At 47.1% G+C, this 17,664-nt stretch overlaps 1 protein-coding gene across 1 annotated transcript in view; it reads right to left on the bottom strand.

Annotated features, from left to right (window-relative positions):
- The window catches only part of SRRM4 (serine/arginine repetitive matrix 4), a 147,608-nt gene extending 130,620 nt beyond the window's left edge, over nt 1-16,988 (bottom strand). Inside the window, 1 exon segment of the mRNA XM_034638598.1 lies at nt 16,399-16,988. Within this exon segment, the coding sequence (XP_034494489.1) occupies nt 16,399-16,529 (131 nt within the window). The 5' untranslated portion in view covers nt 16,530-16,988.
- Between the last annotated feature and the right edge of the window lie 676 nt (nt 16,989-17,664).

Raw genomic sequence — 17,664 nt, 5'->3', positions numbered from 1 at the left:
TGACAACCTAAGAATCTGGGGACAATGAATCCACCACAACCTCCAGCCCTGCTCCTTGAGAGCAGAGACTATGTCTAGTTCCTTGCACTTCCCAAGCACCCAGCACCAGGTCTGTCACATAAAATACACTCAATAAATAGGTTCCTGAATGTTCACGTGAATAGATGGAATACCAATTTGCAAAGGAAAAAACAATCAGGGGAGATGACTTCCTAAAGATCAAAGAGGAACTTTCAGGCAGCTAAGTTCTTTTCTTGTTTTCTTCTTTGTAACCAACATTAAATAAGTGTTAATGGTAGGCCATGCCCTGGCTAGTTGCTTTGTCTATCATCATATTTAATCCTCCCTGAAACACTTCGAACGGTGCACTTCACCAAGGCAGTGTGGTCTACTGGTTAAGACCAAAATTCACACCCTAGCACCAGAAATTTCTAGCTGTGTGATCATAAACAATTACTTCCCCTCTCCGGGGCTCTCCTCGTCTATAAAATGGGAGCAAAAAATCTATACTTGACAGAGTTCATACATTAAACACACTAATGCGTATGAAGAGTTTGGCATAGTGCCTGGACTGAAGTAAATGCTCGACGAATGGTAACTTATTTTTTTCCTTCCCTCTTCCTCTCATATGGAGAAAAAAAACTTATCAGACAGTCCTCAGATGCTCACACTAGTATGTGATTCCAGGAATGATAGGCAATTCCAATACAGGGGAGAGGATGGCACCAAACTCCCATCCCTTTCTACCCAGACACTACTAGATTATACTTCCCAGTTCTCTTGCACCTAGATGGGATCTTGTGACTAGCTTCCAGCAATGGAATGTAAATAGAAGCGTTGGGTCACTTCCAGGTCGAAGCAGTTAAGAGCAAGTGGGACTTCTCTACCTTGGTTCATTCTCTTCATCTTTCACCCGGATCATGCCATATGACCCTGAAACCATGTCATGAAGGTAGGTCCCTGTGTAGTTACATGAAGCAAAGCCCTTCTTCAACCCACAGAGGACTAAGACAGGAGCAGGACATGACTGGATCATATTAAGCCACTGAGATCCCGGGGTTTAGCTGTCATTCTTGCCTACCCTGACTACGCTTTTCTCATTTAATGACCATGAAACATCCAAGGTGACATCGATTCTGCTTATTCTTTGAGTCCAAATGGTATCAGCCAGTAGACATTCTCTTCTGGTCAGAGAATATGTTCCTTGGAGAAAGGAGTGCTAGGAATTGACTACAGTGGTCTGAGGGATTCATAAGAAAGAAGGGGTGTGTGTGGAAGGAAGTCCCCATCTCTCCAGTGGCACTGCCTCCTAGGTTCCAATGGTCGATCCCATGACTACAGACAGTGCTAAGCTTTCGCTTAGGTTAAGCTCTGGCGAAATGCCTCCATCTCTAGCTGTTTCTTGAGAAAACTCAGAACAAGTATAATTACAGCTCAAGGATAGGGCTGTGCACAGCTAGATGACTCGTAATCACAAAATCTATGTTCCAATGGTAAATGCATTTTCTGTGTTCTTTTTGCCTCTACTTTTTCAGAGATGCCTCTTGCACCTAGAAACAGTTTAACCCAATGCTGGCTAAAGCTCTGGTCTGGCTTTGCCCAAGTGGAAACCAACACCACCACGGTCTTGAGTAAAGGACCCATCGCCGGAAATGCAGGGTCCACCAGGGTTAAATAGAGTGGAGATTTCATGGCTCCTGGGTCTGAGTCCCTTTCTTTCCAATGACCAGTTGTACAGGAGAGCGAAGAGGATGCTAAGAATAAACTTGGTGCGACTTCTCAGTTACAGATGACCAGGCTAACTCCAGCCAGTCACCTGGTAATTGTTCATCCCTGTCCTTAAAGAGAAGCAGCAAGGGAAGTATTTGCTCACACCTATAAAATGGTAGACTCCATGGAGAACTGGGTCCTTCTTTGATGTGCCAGGTATGTTAGGCTCTTTCAGTTTATCACCACCAATGCTCACAGTAACCTTGGAAGAAAGTCATTGCCCCCATTATAGAGATGATAAAACTGAGGCTTGGGGAAGGGAAATACAGTACAGTGCAGGGCTTACTTTGCTGTACTATCTGAAGTATCATATATGTCATATGTATTGTACAAAGCACAGTACAGAGCAGAGCAGAAGCACCTTTCCAACCCTAGGCACCATCTCTGATATGTCAGAGAATGGGAAGCAAAAGAATATCTCCTCCACCTACCTTATAGGTGAGAGAACAGCTCAAAAGCACAAATATCCATAAAACATTTGGAAAACATAAAACACTATATGAATGCAAATTATTAAATAATAAGTGAGTGAGTTGGTCCAGAGGCGGGCAGTATAGCATGGAGGCTGAGGGCACAGGCTCTGAAATCAGACGGGACTGGATCTGATGGGACTAGGATCAGACAGGACTGGAACCAGATGGGACTGGGTCTAATGAACTTTTGACCTCTCTAAACCTCAAGTTTCCTCATCTGCAAAACAGGGACATGAATATTCCCTCTCTCATAGGGCATCATGAAGCTTCCGTGAGTTAGCACATATGAAATGCTTTAGCATAATGTCTGACTTACACTGTTGTAGTTGTGGCTGCTATTATTATAAATAACTCGATTAGTCTTAGTTTTCTCATCTGTGAAACAGAAAATCATTCTACCCATCTCACAATGCTTTCGTAATTTGAAACACACCAACTCTGCAGATAAATCACCCCTAAACTCCACAGGGGCTGGACACATCTGGGAAAAGATGTGGCGGGAGAGGACTGGGCTCCACCAGGACACCCCTCCCCACCGCCTTCCCCCACCTGCATGGCAGTCAGGTGCTCCGGGCAAGAAGAAGCTGGCATTGTCCTGACTCTGAGTAAGCCCCAGCAGCAGATCTGGCTCCTGCAGCCTCCCAGCCTCCTGCTGTGGAACAAGCCAGAAATAGGTCCCTTGGTGCAGGACACCCATTTCCTCCTTCTCGTCCTGCTTCAGCTCCCTGACTTGCCTGAAGAGATCATGAAATGTGTCCGCTTAGCTTGGCATCTTGAGAATCAACAGTGGGCAGGCTGGCCCTTGAGGCTGTCTTCCCTGTCATCATATGCACAGCCAAATCTCTTTCTTCTCTGAACCATCCCTCTTAGGGCATCCAGCACAGGCACTGTTCTTAGTTCCAAGTAAATATGCAATGGGTTTCGGCTGTGTCCTGCACCCTGTGCTAGTTGCCAAGTGTATGCAGATAAACAAGACAAAGCCCTCTGGTCAAATATATACATTTCCACACTAATTAACATGTTCTGGGATTGCCCATCTGTTGATATTCTATTCATCAACCTAATGGCTTATGTATTTACCAGTAGTTATCAGAGCTGGTTAGCCACTGATTATCTTCTTTAGCCTTGAGAAACTGACTTCACCTTTCTGAGGTTCTGTTTTCTCATTTGTAAAATGGGAGAGAGAGGGTGCCCTGTGATCAACAGTAATTGAAACATAGAATGCAAAAAGCATGGCACCAACAGCATAGTAAGTGTTCAACGGTTGATACTTGATCGGCTCCTTCCCAGAGCTGTAGCATTCCCATTCTGGGAAGGATAAATATATAGCATGCATTCTGCCACCTCCCTTTCCTGCACCAATGACAGACATCATTAATCGATCAAAACACTCTTTGCTACTAATCTTAGCTACATCCCCAGAAGCCATCTCAACACAGTGCTTCAGGCAACTACTACCAATTGGTTGAAGCTGCTGATGCTTTCTGTGGAACTTTTCAACCATCCCGTCCTTACCCACTCAGGTGCATAGGTCTATAGTTTGGCTGACACTCCAAGGAATGTCCCTTTCCTCTCTGAAACTTTATTCTAGGGTTCAGTTGAGTATATTCTCCTTAGAGACTGAAGAGCATGAGCATAGGTCAGACGCATGCAGGGGATGCCCACTAAATGTAGGTACACGTTGATGTGCCTGTGATCAGCCGGCTGGGCTCCCATTCTGCTGAATGATCTTGGGGAAGTCACTCCTCATCCCTGGACAATCTTGATATATACATTTTTTTCCTCATAGGCAGTGAGTAGTGGGACATGGTGGTTAAAATCTTGACTACTGGAGCCTTACAAGCTGGACTTTGAATTCTGGATCTACTTTCTGGCTGTGTTACCTTGGAGAAGTCACATCATCCTCCTTAACTTTAGCTTCCTCACTTGTTAACTGGACGTACTAAGAGTACCAGCTCAAAAGCTTACGGGGTTTAAGGAGAGGTGAAATGAGATAATTGTTTGAGATACTGACCTGTGTGTTGTTTCCTCCCTGCATTTTCCCTTTTTGATTTTTGTTTTTTGCTGATTTTTTTTTTTTTAACATTTAAGCAGATCATGGGTTCTACCCTCTTTGCCTCAGGGGAGGCATGTGTCAGGGCTGAAAACCGGAAGAATATGGGTGTTTTCAGCTTTTGCTTTTTGGAAAAGTCAAAGCCTGCAGGGGAAGGGGATTTATAGACTTAGGAGGGAGTCTTGAAGAGACACAAAGAAAGAAAGATTTCTCCAGAGTAGAAAGAGATTGCTTCCAGGCTAGGGAGAAGGGAGACAGAGTGGAGAGGGGGGGATCCACAAGACCAGAAAGGTGCTGTGGGGCAGGAATGATGGATGTTTCCATGGTAATATGCGTGAACTGATGGCCAATGGTCCGAGCTCTGCCAAGCTGGACAAACTTGGACAAGTAAAATAACCTCTCTGGAGAGAACCTCTGGGTTCTCACTTAATTATAAGGCTGTTTTTAATCACTCCCCAAGTTAGTGCAAAGAAGTATGAAATCCTGGTGCTTACCAAATATCTATTATCCCACCCTCTTCCTCAACACCAGTGACTCAGCTTGTGATCCTCTGCACTGCCATCTCTGAGTTTAGCTCTGGTCAAGAAAACATATGGTTAACTACCAATATCTCTTGTCTCCTTGTCTTGAAGGGTTATCCCTCTTCATGGATGGTTCGATAATCCTTTTGCTGGGAAGAGCACTTCTAGCATTAAAGGCACTTCCTGCTGGCTGATTCTCCCTTTGAGTGATTGCCCAGTGTGGGAGGAGACCATCAATACCCCAGGGCAAACCCTCACCAAGCCCTGAGCCCCGTGAGGTCAGCCTCCCTGCTGGGCAGTCCCTTTTCCCTCTGCCCGAGCCCAGTCTCGGGGTGAGCCTCCACCAGAGTGATCATCTAGAAATTTAAAAGTAGGAGAATAGCTGGGCCTCACCAGTGACATTTTGTGCTTCGTATCATGCCTGGGGAAGAAAGTGTTGGGTAAGAGAAAAGTCTGGAGCAGCACATCTAGGCTGTGATCCTCACTCTGACCCTTACAAGGTGAGAACCTTGGCTGAGTTGCTTAAAACCTTCGAGCCTCACTTCAAACACCTTCAAAATAGGGACAATGGTATCTCCTGCATAGGGTTGGGGTGAGGATATAGTGAATAGTATCTACAAACTGCCTAGCATAGAGCTTGGTTTATGAATAGAAGGGATCTGAAATTGCATGGCATCACAACTAACTTGTATGACCTTGGGCAAGTCACTTTATCTGCTCAAGCTTTTTCTTTTTTAAAAGATTTTATTTATTTAGTTGACAGAGAGATGGAGAGTACAAGTAGGGGGAGCAGCAGAGGGAGAGGGAGAAACAGGCTCTCTGCTGAGCAGAGAGCTGACATGGGGCTCAATCCCAGGACCCTGGGATCATGACCTGAGCCAAAGGCAGACGTTTAAACAACTGAGCCACCAGGGCGCCCTCTCTGCTCAGACTTTGATTCACTTTTTGATGATATTAACTCCTTCCCTCCCTGCTAATTGCTGGTTATAGACATGTCTCCCCTACTAAAATGTAAACAACTTGACAGTAAGAGAAAATTGTATTCATTATTATGCTTTGCCGATAGAAGTTCTGTGTTGGATGAAGGTATGAATGAACAATCAGAAGGGAGATGTAAAATTCCTTTGGACGAATTAAAAAAGGGATCCTGGCAATCATGATTCTTTATTTCTGATAAGAATGAATTTGGGTCCATGCTGGGTGCACAAGCTCTTGGGGTCAGAGATGTTGTCCCACAGTGGGAGGGGGTCAAGAGACCCGGGGTTTATTCTGGATCTTAAGACCTTAAGCCTCAGTTTCTTCATCTGCAAGATGGACACAAAATGGGCACTTACTCTTGTGAGGCCCAAATGAGAAAACAAAGATTAGGATGTAGCATGATTTCATGATGTGACTTTAAGTAAGTGATTTCACATCTCTGAGCCTCACTCGTTCTATTTGTAAAATGGGAATAAATTCGTTCTTCTGCCTTCTTCCCCAAGGAACTCTGAGTGGTGTGGTATCTTAGGACTACGTGTCAAGCAGGCCCACATTTCAGTTATCACTCTGGCATTAACCTTCTAATGCTCCATGGAGTGCCCTTTGCTCCTTCTGTGCCTCAGTCTCACCATCTATAACGAAGGGCTGAATGTGAGTTCCTCAAAAGTCCCCTCTGACCCTCCCATCCTGACTGCAAGCTAAATGCCACAGCAAGGTGATGCTCGTTTGTAAGGAGCTGACCAATGGAAGGTGTTGTAACAATGATGGGTTCCTGCCGGAAACAACTATCCACATGGTAAACAGTGGCCCTGTGTCCATCCTGCACCACTGACCAGACACCTACCCCTATGGGAGGGGGCTGAGCCCCAGAATCACCTGCCACCTGCCTGTGGAAGGGAGTCTGCAAAACAAAAGCCTCCTTATCAGCTGGAAGCTCTGAAACATGAGCCAAGAAACAGCCAGAGCTGCTCACCTGCTCTGCTAGGCACAGGCTGGGTGCAGGCAGACCTCTCATTAGGATCCCCAGACCAGGCTTCGGGCAGCATAGGCCACAGGAGGTCTTTATGGGGGCAGGATGCCATATCTCCCCACAGGGGGTAGGGTGGCAAGAGAGAGCAGTGTCTGGCCACCTGATCACAGCAGGGAAGTTCAAACACAAACATGACATTGGACAAACACCACTTCACCGAACCCAGGCTGACTCAGGCTATGAACGTCGGGCAACCCCTCCCCCTTTGTGGGTCTCAGCCTCCCCATCTGCAAAATGGGGATCTGAACTGGAGCAGGGAGTCCTAAAGATCTTTTGATCTTATATCTCTCTAAGAAATTTTGAGAATGAAACCCCCATTTATGTGTATTTATGAATTATACATAACACTGTGGTTCTAATATATCATTTCAAGTACTATAAAACATACCCCTCAGACCTCCCCATGTACAAAGCGATTGGATGATCTCAAAAATCCCTTTAGCTCTAAAATTCTGATGCTGTACCTGTGTAAGTCTCCAAGTTTCCTCATCAGTACCATGTGCATATTCCTGCATGACTTCATTATTTATTCATTCAACAAACATGTAAAGATCCCTAACCACGGTCCACTGTCCTAGGTGCTGAGATACAGCAAGGAATGAGACAGACGTGGTCCCCCCCTTCCCACCCCCATGCCCCCAGCAGTTCAAATGTTTCTCTTGAAAATTAAAGGAATTAACACTGCTGTTTTTTAATATTGGCATTTCCACATGCTTCAGACTATTAGGTATGCCAGGGACTTGATGAGGAGAAAGTGTTACAATTCATGCATTCAACCAACACCTGTTTGGCCCCCTGCTGTATATCAGGTGAAAGAGATACACCAAGGAGCACACAGACATAGGCCCCGTCCCCATGATGCTTTCAGTCTCTTAGAAGAGGTACACTTTAACACAGGTCTCACAAATCAATATAAAATCACAAGTGTGTTGAGAGCCAAGAGAGGTGCCTGCCATGATAGAAAGTCTGTAATTCAAGGTGTGACTTAGTCTACAGCATTGTGGAAGGAATCCCTGAGGAAATGACATTTGAGCTGAGCTCTGAAAGTGCAGTAGGTATAAATTAGGCACCAGGGGTGAGAGAGAGCTTTCCTGGCATCATGTGCAAAGGTCCAGTGGCAGAAAGGGCATGGAAAATTTGAATGACTGAAAGGAGAGGGGTGTGGCCAGACAGAGGGAGTGAGGGGCAGCATTTCAGAAACAATCCTGGGGAGGTGGTTAAACAGACGCTCTGGACTGGTGGAGGGGGTGTGTATGGGCTGATTTGCCTTTCAAAGAGGTTCTTCTGGCTTGATGTGGAGAATGGGTAAGGAGGGGAAGGACAGAGAAAGGCAGTGTTACAGAGTATGGAGTGAGTTGGGATTGTAACAATAGCCATTGCTTAAGCTGATGGGACATAAATAAAGACAAGCAAAATGAGACAAAAACACCCACAACCTTAAAAATCAAACCGCAGTGTCAGGAGGTACAGCAGGTAGAAGACTTGTAGTTGCCATCAGGCAGACCCGAGTTCGGATGCTAGTTTCCACCTCTTATGAACTGTTTGGCCTTGGACAAGACACAGTCACCATCTCCCTGGTCTCAGTCGTTCCTTCCCTGCAAAGTGTACGAGACTCGACACGTATCAGTCAAGAGCTCTGGCTTCTTATCCCAATTCTCTTACCAGCCAGGTGTCCTTGAGCAGGTCACTTCCACCCTCTGAGCCTCGGTTTCTCGTCTATAAAACAGTCTTTTAAATACCTCTCTCCCGGAGTTATTGTGGAAATGGAATTAGGCAACGGATAAAACATGCTTGCTACTAGCACAGGGCTGGGCACATAATGACAGAAGGAGCTCGGCATCCCCTTGGCACCGTGAGTGTGCACACACACCATGAAGACACACGCTTCAGGCCCAGATGGCATCTCTCTCCCCAAAGGAGTGGCAACTGTCTTATAAAATTCCAGCTCACTTGCGTAAGCTTAACTTTTAACGAAGCCAGAGAACAGTGATCCACTGCTGTTTCTGCTCAGCGAAGCTGTCAGCGGGATGTAAGCCCAGGGAATCCGGCAACGAGGGGATTCTCCTGATGAGAAACATTTGCGTCCAGAGGATCTTAATATTTGTTTTGAACAGACACATGTAGACGTGAATTACTTAATGACTGTTTTAGGGTTCGGCATTGTTCTGTATTTGGTTTGGCTTTGTCTCTATGACATCTTAATTCGTGTTTTATTTCACGGAGCTCCGCACACAGGCTGTGGCATATGGGAGCTCCCTCAGCAAAACCTCCAATGAAGATGGGGGAGGGAGGGAAAGGGGGAGAGAGAGAGTGTGAGAGTGCGAGAGAGAGAGAGAGAGAGAGAGAGAGAGAGAGAGAGAGAGAGACATGAAGAGTAAGCAGACTGTAGCTTCAAAGGTGTGCTATGAAGGGGGGGCGGCTGGGTGAGAGGGATAGTCTAGATCTGCACGCATGGATATGAGAGATAGACCAAAACCTCCCCGTCATGGGAACAAGATTTGCCATTGCTATTTGGAAGTCTAAACAGTGTGTTTTTCAATTTCCTAATCTGATTGATCACAATCAGAGAGATTGTAAATTTCATGCTTGTCCATAACACATGCAGGGGCCCAGCTAAGCTTCTAACACTGCTATTCAAAGTCATCCTGGTGGCATTTGAGACGGGGAGAGGCGCCAATAGAAGCAGATCTGACCTAGGACCCTGACTGAGAGGGCAGGAGCCCCCCTCTGACCCCCTCCCTGCTCCCAGACTAGGAGCCAAGGACCTGGGAAGTCCTTAACTGGCTTACTATGTTAATTGCTTGAAATATTTCCTGCCTCTATCTAGGGAGTCATCCCCTGTTAGTCGTCCCCTCACTCACTCTGCTCCAGCCACACTGACTTCCTTGCTATCTTTAAAAACACCAAGGCCTACTTCCACCTCAGGGTCTTTGCACTTGCTGTTCCCTCTGTCTCAAAAGCCCTTTTCCCTCGGTTATCCTCGTGGCTTGCTCCCTCCTTTCATCCAGGTCCCTGACCACTCCATTCAACAAAGCAGCCCCCATCCTCACCCTCTATTCCTTTCCCCTGCTTTATTCTTCTTTGGAGAGCTTATTGTAACCTGACCTTCTAGGATTTCTTCATTTATTACCTTGTTTCTTCATTTATCACCTTTCTCCTGCATGAGATCAGGGGCTTGGTACTGTTCACTACTATATCGAGTAGGAGCTCAATAAAATCGTTCAATGAATGAAAGCATGATTTTATTTTTTTTAGCTACATGTGGCTTCTTCCCTTTTGTGATTCATTCCCTGTGGCTTACTTTCTCTTTGACACGTGTGGGCTTGTTCCAATCCCCCCCACCATTGGTGGCTGCTCAAGGAATGCAGACAGGATTTTGTTTTAGCCAGAGCTAGACTATGAAGGACGAGAAACCTAATGGTCCACACCAGAGTCTACACCCTTGAGCCAATGACAGAGGACTTGGAAATTTTACACAATAAGGGCAGTTCCTTTCCACAATCCCCCTTTATTAGCACTTACTCTGAGCCCCCCTGCAGATGACATCCCCTCCAGAAAGTTTAAGTTGTTTTTTCTTCTGGGGAGAAAAAAAAAAAGGTCTCTTTTGAGACTCTACTGGCAATAATGGCCTTATTCATTCTGATCATTCCTTGCATTTGCAGGTAAAATTGATAAAATACAAGAATCATTCCCATTTCACAGATGAGACCACTAAGGATAACTGTGTGGCTATGAGCAAGGGTCTCCACGCCTCATGGAGGATACCTCCCTCCTCTGGTTTTCCACATCCCCTTTTCTTTATTCCTCCCCATATTACAGTACTTAGGACAGTCTGCCTCATGTCATTCCTACTTGTGCCTGTGTCCACCTTTGCCACTAAACTCTGAGGCCCTCCCAGGGAAAGAATGCATTTCATTCATCTTTTCCTCCTTGATGGGCCTAGCATGTAGTAATAATAAAAACTATAATTTATTATTAATAGTAAGAGCTAACATTGATGGAGCCCTTTCCTCTGTGCCAAACAGCACTTTCCATAAATTAGCCCATTCGGTATTCTCAACAGCTCTTGGAGGGGGCTGCTATTATTAGCCCCATTTTATGGATGAGGAAACCAAGATTGAGAAGGTCAAGTTCTTGCCAAAAGTCACGTAGCATCTGCAAATAGTAAGAGGAAACGTGTTTTGATTAGCTGGTCCATCAGGTCTGTCAGATTTTTTTGAACAGCTCTACACATCTCCAGTGGCTCTTTAGGGAATGCCAAAACCACGTTAAAAAATGAACACAGAGCACTGGGGTGGTCAGGTGGCGAGGCCAAGGAACCCTGACCATCACCACCAAGGAACCCACCCAGCCCAGGTGCGGAGGGTGTGGCACTCTCTCCCGACATCTCATTAGGTAACTCAAGTCATGGTAACAAGAGTGCTGTTGATGGAGCTCTTGGTCTGTTCCAGGCACTGTGCCATGTTCTTCATATGAATTACCTCATCTATTCCTCACTACAACCCCGTGAGCTCAGTCTCCCACAGGTGGGCAAGCTGAGGACAGAGAGGGCGAAGTGATTTGCAGAGTCCAAAAGTAGGAAAGTAGCACAGCAAGGTTTCAGCCTCAGCAGATCTGACTTCAGAGCCTAAGTTCTTCAGCATTCCACTTTCTCCCCCTCAGAAGTGTTCTTTCACACCTCAGAGAAAGTCTTAGTAATGAGCAATTTAGAAACTCTGGTTCTGTTGAGCCCCTGCAAGCCCTTCCACCTCATAGGAAGGTAAATCCAGCCACTCTGGAAGAAAGGATAGTTTTCAAAATTCATTGTGCCCCGGCAGCATGCCTGAGGTGCTCACGAAAGCAGGAGGTGTGTGACCCAGGCTTCTTTCCTCATCACAGGAGTTAGGCTTTTAGGGGTGTTCCTCCCCCTCCCATTTTTTTCTGGTGGCCTGGAGTGGGGGTGGAGTTCACGGAGGCTCACACGAGCCTGGAAAGCACTTCCTGGTGGCACTTCTCCAACCTCCTGTACCCACACCAGCCGACATGTCTACTCGCCCAGCCAGACGGACGTCTGTATCCCAAGAGCTTCATTCTCACACTAGCGCAAGTCAAATCTATCTGCAGACCGCGTGTCTCTTAGGCGGTGCTGATCAAGAATCCCCAGCTTGTCAGGAATGGGGGTGGCCTGGGAGACAGCGAATCTGCCACTGGATTTGGACCGCGTGTACTCATTTAATTAATGCATCCAACTTTCATTCAACATCTACTGCAGCCCGAGTCTCTAAGACAGCACAGTTGCCAAGTGAAAACAGCCGTGTCAGAAATAATGCCCCCCACTGACTCCTGTACACCATTCAGCAAATTTCACCTTTCAGAAGGAGAAGGGTTTGACCCAGACAACAACACTCCCTTTCCAGAGAAAAACGATCATTCATCGCCAGGGCAAGCATTCTCCACGCCCCTCAGTACCTTGGTTTTTAACCACAGGCTGTCAGGAAATCACCTCCCAGCTGCCCCTCACTCTGCTCCTGAGGACAGAGTCAGCACAAATGTGCTAACTGATCTCTTGGCACAAAGGGGAGTCTGGAATTAAATGGTTCAAAGGCATTTTTCCTGCCTTACAATTTGGCCATCTTTCCCTTTATGCAGTAAAATCTCCACTAGTTTGGAATTTATGATCCTTTGGACAGACCTGAGCTGAAGTCTGCTTCTGGACTATTCTGCATAGAGAGGATTTTCGAAGAAAATTAATAGCTTGCCAAAAGAATTGTAAAGGGAACTGCTTATTCTATTTAAGAGGGCCGCCTCTCTAGCCCTTTACAAACACTCCTGCATCCACAAACAATTGCTATGCTAATTTCAAATGGTTTTTACATGTTCATTAGGTCCTCAGCTACTATTCCGGTGATATGATTATTACAGTTGGGTCTAGACTCAGGCACTTAAGTTTTCTACTTTGAGCATAAACTTTTTAGGTACAAACTTTTCTGGACCAAACAATTAAAAAAGAGAATTAACTAATGCCAGGAAAATGACTGTACTTCTCGGTGGGGACAAAAGAGGGGTCTCTTACTCTCCAACTATCTTATTGATTTGTGCTGTCTTTCAGCTCGTATAGGGTGGCCTGGGATAGTCCCCGTTACATCTTCCATCCTGGAATAACTACTCACAGCAAACCTGTCACTCTTGATATGAATAATAAATTATACAGTCACTCTAGGTTTGATGGAACTAGGGATTCAAACTAATTTTCAAGGAGTTTGACTCTTCTTTAGACTGGCAGTACCGGGTCATCTCTACACAAATGAAAAGAACACGCTGTGAGGATGTTATACCAATCCATTCTGAATCTAGATAATTCTTCACCAGCCCTCCAACCCTTAACTAAAAAGGTCATATCAGAAAGCAGCTAACCTTCCCTCAGGGAACAGAATTATGGGACCACTCCCACCACACCTCCTGGGTGTTAATTCCATCTCAATGCATGGCCTGTCAGCAGTTGAAATCCCACAATGTTTACTGCCAGCATCATTTGGGGGAGAAATGGGTAGGCATGAAGAACACAATACTGGAAGGAAATGTTGATTTCCTTTGGCCACTATAACCTGAGCTGCTTGTTTTAGAAGCGATGTCTATTAAGCAATCACTCTGGACCACACACTGTGGGAAGTCTTTTACCTGACTCAGTCCTCATAATTCAATGTCTGAGATGGCTACTATTATTATTTCTATTTCAAGCTGACAAAACAGGCTCAGCAAGGTAAAGCTTCTTGTCTAGGACACTCAGCTAAATGGTAGAGCTGGAACAAGAATCCAGGTTTGTCTGAAACTCAAGTCTGAGCTCTTAACCACTATGATATACTGCCTCCCACTCTGCTATACCGTTCTGACATTTGAGTCAGACATCTGCTTGCAATTTGATACACATAAAGCTATTGCCTCATCAAGTATGCCTCATGGAGGGGGAGAGGAAGGCAGGCGGGGAGGACGAGGGGAGGCTTTGCTTGGAGTGTGATTGTATGATATATGCATAGTGCGATGAAATCAACCAATTGAATGTAAGCTTCTATCCTGGTACTAAATTATCTTCGGAGATAGACTTAAAATATCCTGGGGAAGTTCATTCAGAGGAGGGGTAGCCCTCATCTATAAACATGTATTAAGTGTATAACCAACAGAACTGGCTGGTGTTTCATCCAACCCCTCCCCATCTCCCTACAGATCTGCTGACTGTGTGCTGGTCTTGACTCATGGAACTAAATGACATTTCTGATGAGACCAAGTCCCTAGACTGCCTCTAGAGGAAGCCACTGGGGCTCAGCTGATGCTATGCCAGTGTCTCCGCCCCTTTCCTTCCTGAGAACTCAGCTTTGGAAACATGGTACTTTCACTGTTAAGTAAGCACACAACATTAGAAAGGATTCAGAAACTGACCTCACTGGATGTGGCTGGCTTGGATGAGGATGGGGATGATTTGGGTTTTATAGACTCTCTGTTGAAAGACGACTCAAGACCAGCCTTCCCTGAAGACTTGAATACAAATTCTCCCCACTCACTTCCCACTCCAAACCAGGAGTAACAGCTATAAAACTGGAATCTATTCTACAGAGAGGCCACACCTGTTCCGGAAGTATCAAAGAAGATCCTTCCAACATGACATAAATTAGGGGTTTATGACTCAGACTTTCACCCCAGGAAGGGTTTCCAGGGGTAAGGAGACCCAGGACATTAAAAGACACCTAGAGGGAAATGACACCTGGGGAAGGAAGGTTGGCTATTGTTAAGAGTCTCAGATGCATTATGTTGGGATTTGTACCATGCTACAGAAAGCATGAGGGTTAGGACTTCAGGCAATTCATATGATTGAGAATATGACCAAGAAAAGGGCATGCCAGTAACAGACAGACAGGCAAAGGGTGAAGGTACCAAGTCAGGTGGACTTAAGGCACTTTCTGTATTCAAATACCACCAGGAATCTGCTCTCCTCTTCCTGCATTCCTGAAATATATGGCAGACTGGACCAAATGTCACACTTGTAGTTTTCAATGAAATTGTCGTTTTAGTTTCTTCTACAAGGGCATATTCTTTGGCCCACACGGCACCTGATTTGCCAACAGTAAGTTCACTCCAAAGGCGGAATGGATGGCTGGAACCCAGGAAGATAAAACTGCTGACGTCAAAACTCTCTACAAAGAACCTTTTTCCAAGTGGAGAAACACCAGTTTTGGATGGCATTTGGTGTTCTGATTTCCCTTCTCCAGCCTGTGTCACAAGGTGTCCCCTCCCTCCCATCTGCAAATATTGGCTGCTGCTGGCTGCTTGAAGCCTACCACATCCTGCTTTGAGTACACCCATTCCCAATATGGGGTACCCACTTCTCTAAAGACCTGTATGAGCTAGGCTCCTATCAGACTGAAAAGTTCTCCAGCCTGAGTTTGATTCTTTAGATAGGATTCTCCGTCACCCACCCCACACCCACTGGAAAGTTCAGATCCCGTGGTTCCAGAACAGGCGTTCTGTCTGAAGCACTTTCATAGACATGTTTTCAATCTACTCTCTAATGGAGCCTGCCAGGATTAATAAATCCTCCAAGTGGTCTCCCCTGGTCCACTTCTTTCTTTTTCTCCAACCGAACCACTCATCCAACACCAGCAAAAGATGAGTTTTCATACTGCCTTGATTTTCCCTGACAGAGGGCACAGCCCTCTTCCTTTCACTCTCAAACTCCTCTAAATTGAATGCTTTATGAAAAGAATTGGGTTTTCTCCGTCTTGGAATGTTCTCCCCAGCCTCCTCTTCATTTCACCCTGCCTCCTCTACTCCTCCTTCTGCCTTTCTTTCTCTTCTTCCCTTATTCTTCCCCATCACACTATTTTCTCCATCTACAGGTCTGTTCCCAACCTTGAGTTCAAAGCAATCAGATCCTTTTTGAAAGACCAAATAAAACTCTTCCAAGACCATCTTCACGATCTCGGAAGGCTCCTCCCTGACTCGAGCTCAGAGTACTAGGTTTGGATGCTGGAGAAGAGAGAATTCAGCAGCCGTGGCAGCCAGAAAGGCGTGGAGGAGGGTGCTGTTTAGGGTATATTTGAGGGAACAGCATATGGGCTTTTGTCAAAATGTTCAGAGCTCGCTAGTTTCTGAGCTGAGTATAGAAATGTGCCGTTACCTCTGAACACTGCTTGAGCTGGTTCAACCCTCATCTTCTCTTCTAGCACAACACCGCCAACCACCCCAAATCCACCATTCCTTTGCCCCCCTGTCGTCCGAGCTCTGATACCAAGAAAAGTTTCTTAGTCAAGTCCTATCTCACCTACAGCGCCCACCCCAAGAAAGCAAAACCTCTCAAATAGCAGCTGCCAGGTCAGCAGACCATTGAGTGTTGCTCCCCCTAAAGACTCCCTGTCTCTTCTCGCCAGCTTCCACCTCACACAGGCAATTAGTTCCCATGTTCCAGCGGGAGACACTGAATAGTGACGGGAAAAGACAGGCGCCCTGGCCCAGCTGCCTGCATCCAACCCTTAGGGCTCTGGGGCACACAGGCCAGGAAAGAAGGACCATCAGGGTCTCCCCTGCTAAGAAGGAGGTCATTACCTTGGCAGCGGCTTCCGGGCCGTGATACTGGCGACAATGATGCTCTCGGGACGCGGGGTGGCCACAGCTTTAAAGGTTCCTCGCCAGAACTTCTCGAAAAGCTGCTTCTCCCCTTGCTGAACGCTCGCCATAGCCAACCCAAAGGGGCCCGGGGCGCCCGGGCGCTGTCCGAAGTGCTGAAACGTGGATTCCAAATGGGGGCACACCCGGCTCCGGGCTCACTCCGTGTGAAACCCAGAGGGGTGGGGTGGGAGAGATCAGGGGTTCAGGGCGGGGGGATGGGGAGCCTCAGCCCGGGCAGGCAGGGGAGAAAGAAGGCTGATCCACCGCCTTTCTTCGCCTTCTGTGTTGTCTCTGGGCTGAGGACTGAGCTTGCTAAGCCTCTGCGCCCCAGGAAGGGAAGGGAGGGCTGGCTTTCTCGGCAGCGCCAGGAGAGAAGAGGCGACGGGGTCGTCTGTGTGTGCGTGCGCGTGTGAGCTCAGGCGCGCCCGGGTTTTGTCTCTCGCACAATGTGACGTTGGAAGAGGAGGCTGGTCGCGCGAGCTGCACTTTCTCCCCCCTCTCCGTCTCTCCTCCTCCCCACCAACTCCCTCCTCCTCCTCCGGCACAGCCTCCTGCCGCCATCTGCATAACAAAAGCCCGCAGGTCTTGGGAGGAGAAAGGGCGGGGCATGTGCCTGTCACCAGGGCCCCGCGGCGACAGAGTTGCAGCGCTGACCCCTCAAAGAAGCAATCCCGGCACCCCAAACTGAACCAGGCAGGAGATCCTGCTTCCCAGCCTGCTCACCGCCCCAGCCACAGCAGGCCTTCCCCCCTTCCCCCATCTCTTTCTCGTGCCCTCTGGGCCCCGCCACCTCCCTTCTCAGCCCCCTTCGCAAGTCTCCTAGAGGATTTTCTATGGGGGGGGGAAGTAACAACAAAACAAAACAAAAAACTTAACCTACCCACCCAAGCCAACCTGACCCCCTCACTTCTGGGAGGGACTGCCTAGGCCAGCAAAGGGGATCCCTTGCATTCCTCTTTGCTCCTGGGTGCCACGAGCTCCCCACCACCCAGAAAGTGCCATTTGATGGACAATCCATCACCAATTCGGTTTTTCGCCATCTGCCAAGCCAGGTCCCCGCCCGCAGAGGGGCGCACCGTTACATCTGTGCTTGCGGCGCTGTGAGGAAGATTTCTTTTGTGCCTCACAGCCAGCCAGCCCAGTGTCCTTGCTGCCAAACCCATCCAAAGGAAAGAGTGCCCCCCACCCCACCCCAGCCCATCC

Source organism: Ailuropoda melanoleuca, chromosome 12, assembly GCF_002007445.2.
Source record: "Ailuropoda melanoleuca isolate Jingjing chromosome 12, ASM200744v2, whole genome shotgun sequence".
In the NCBI taxonomy this organism is placed as follows: Eukaryota; Metazoa; Chordata; class Mammalia; order Carnivora; family Ursidae; genus Ailuropoda; species Ailuropoda melanoleuca.
The sequence above is the reverse complement of the archived record's forward strand: the minus strand, read 5'-3'. Positions and strand labels throughout refer to the sequence as shown.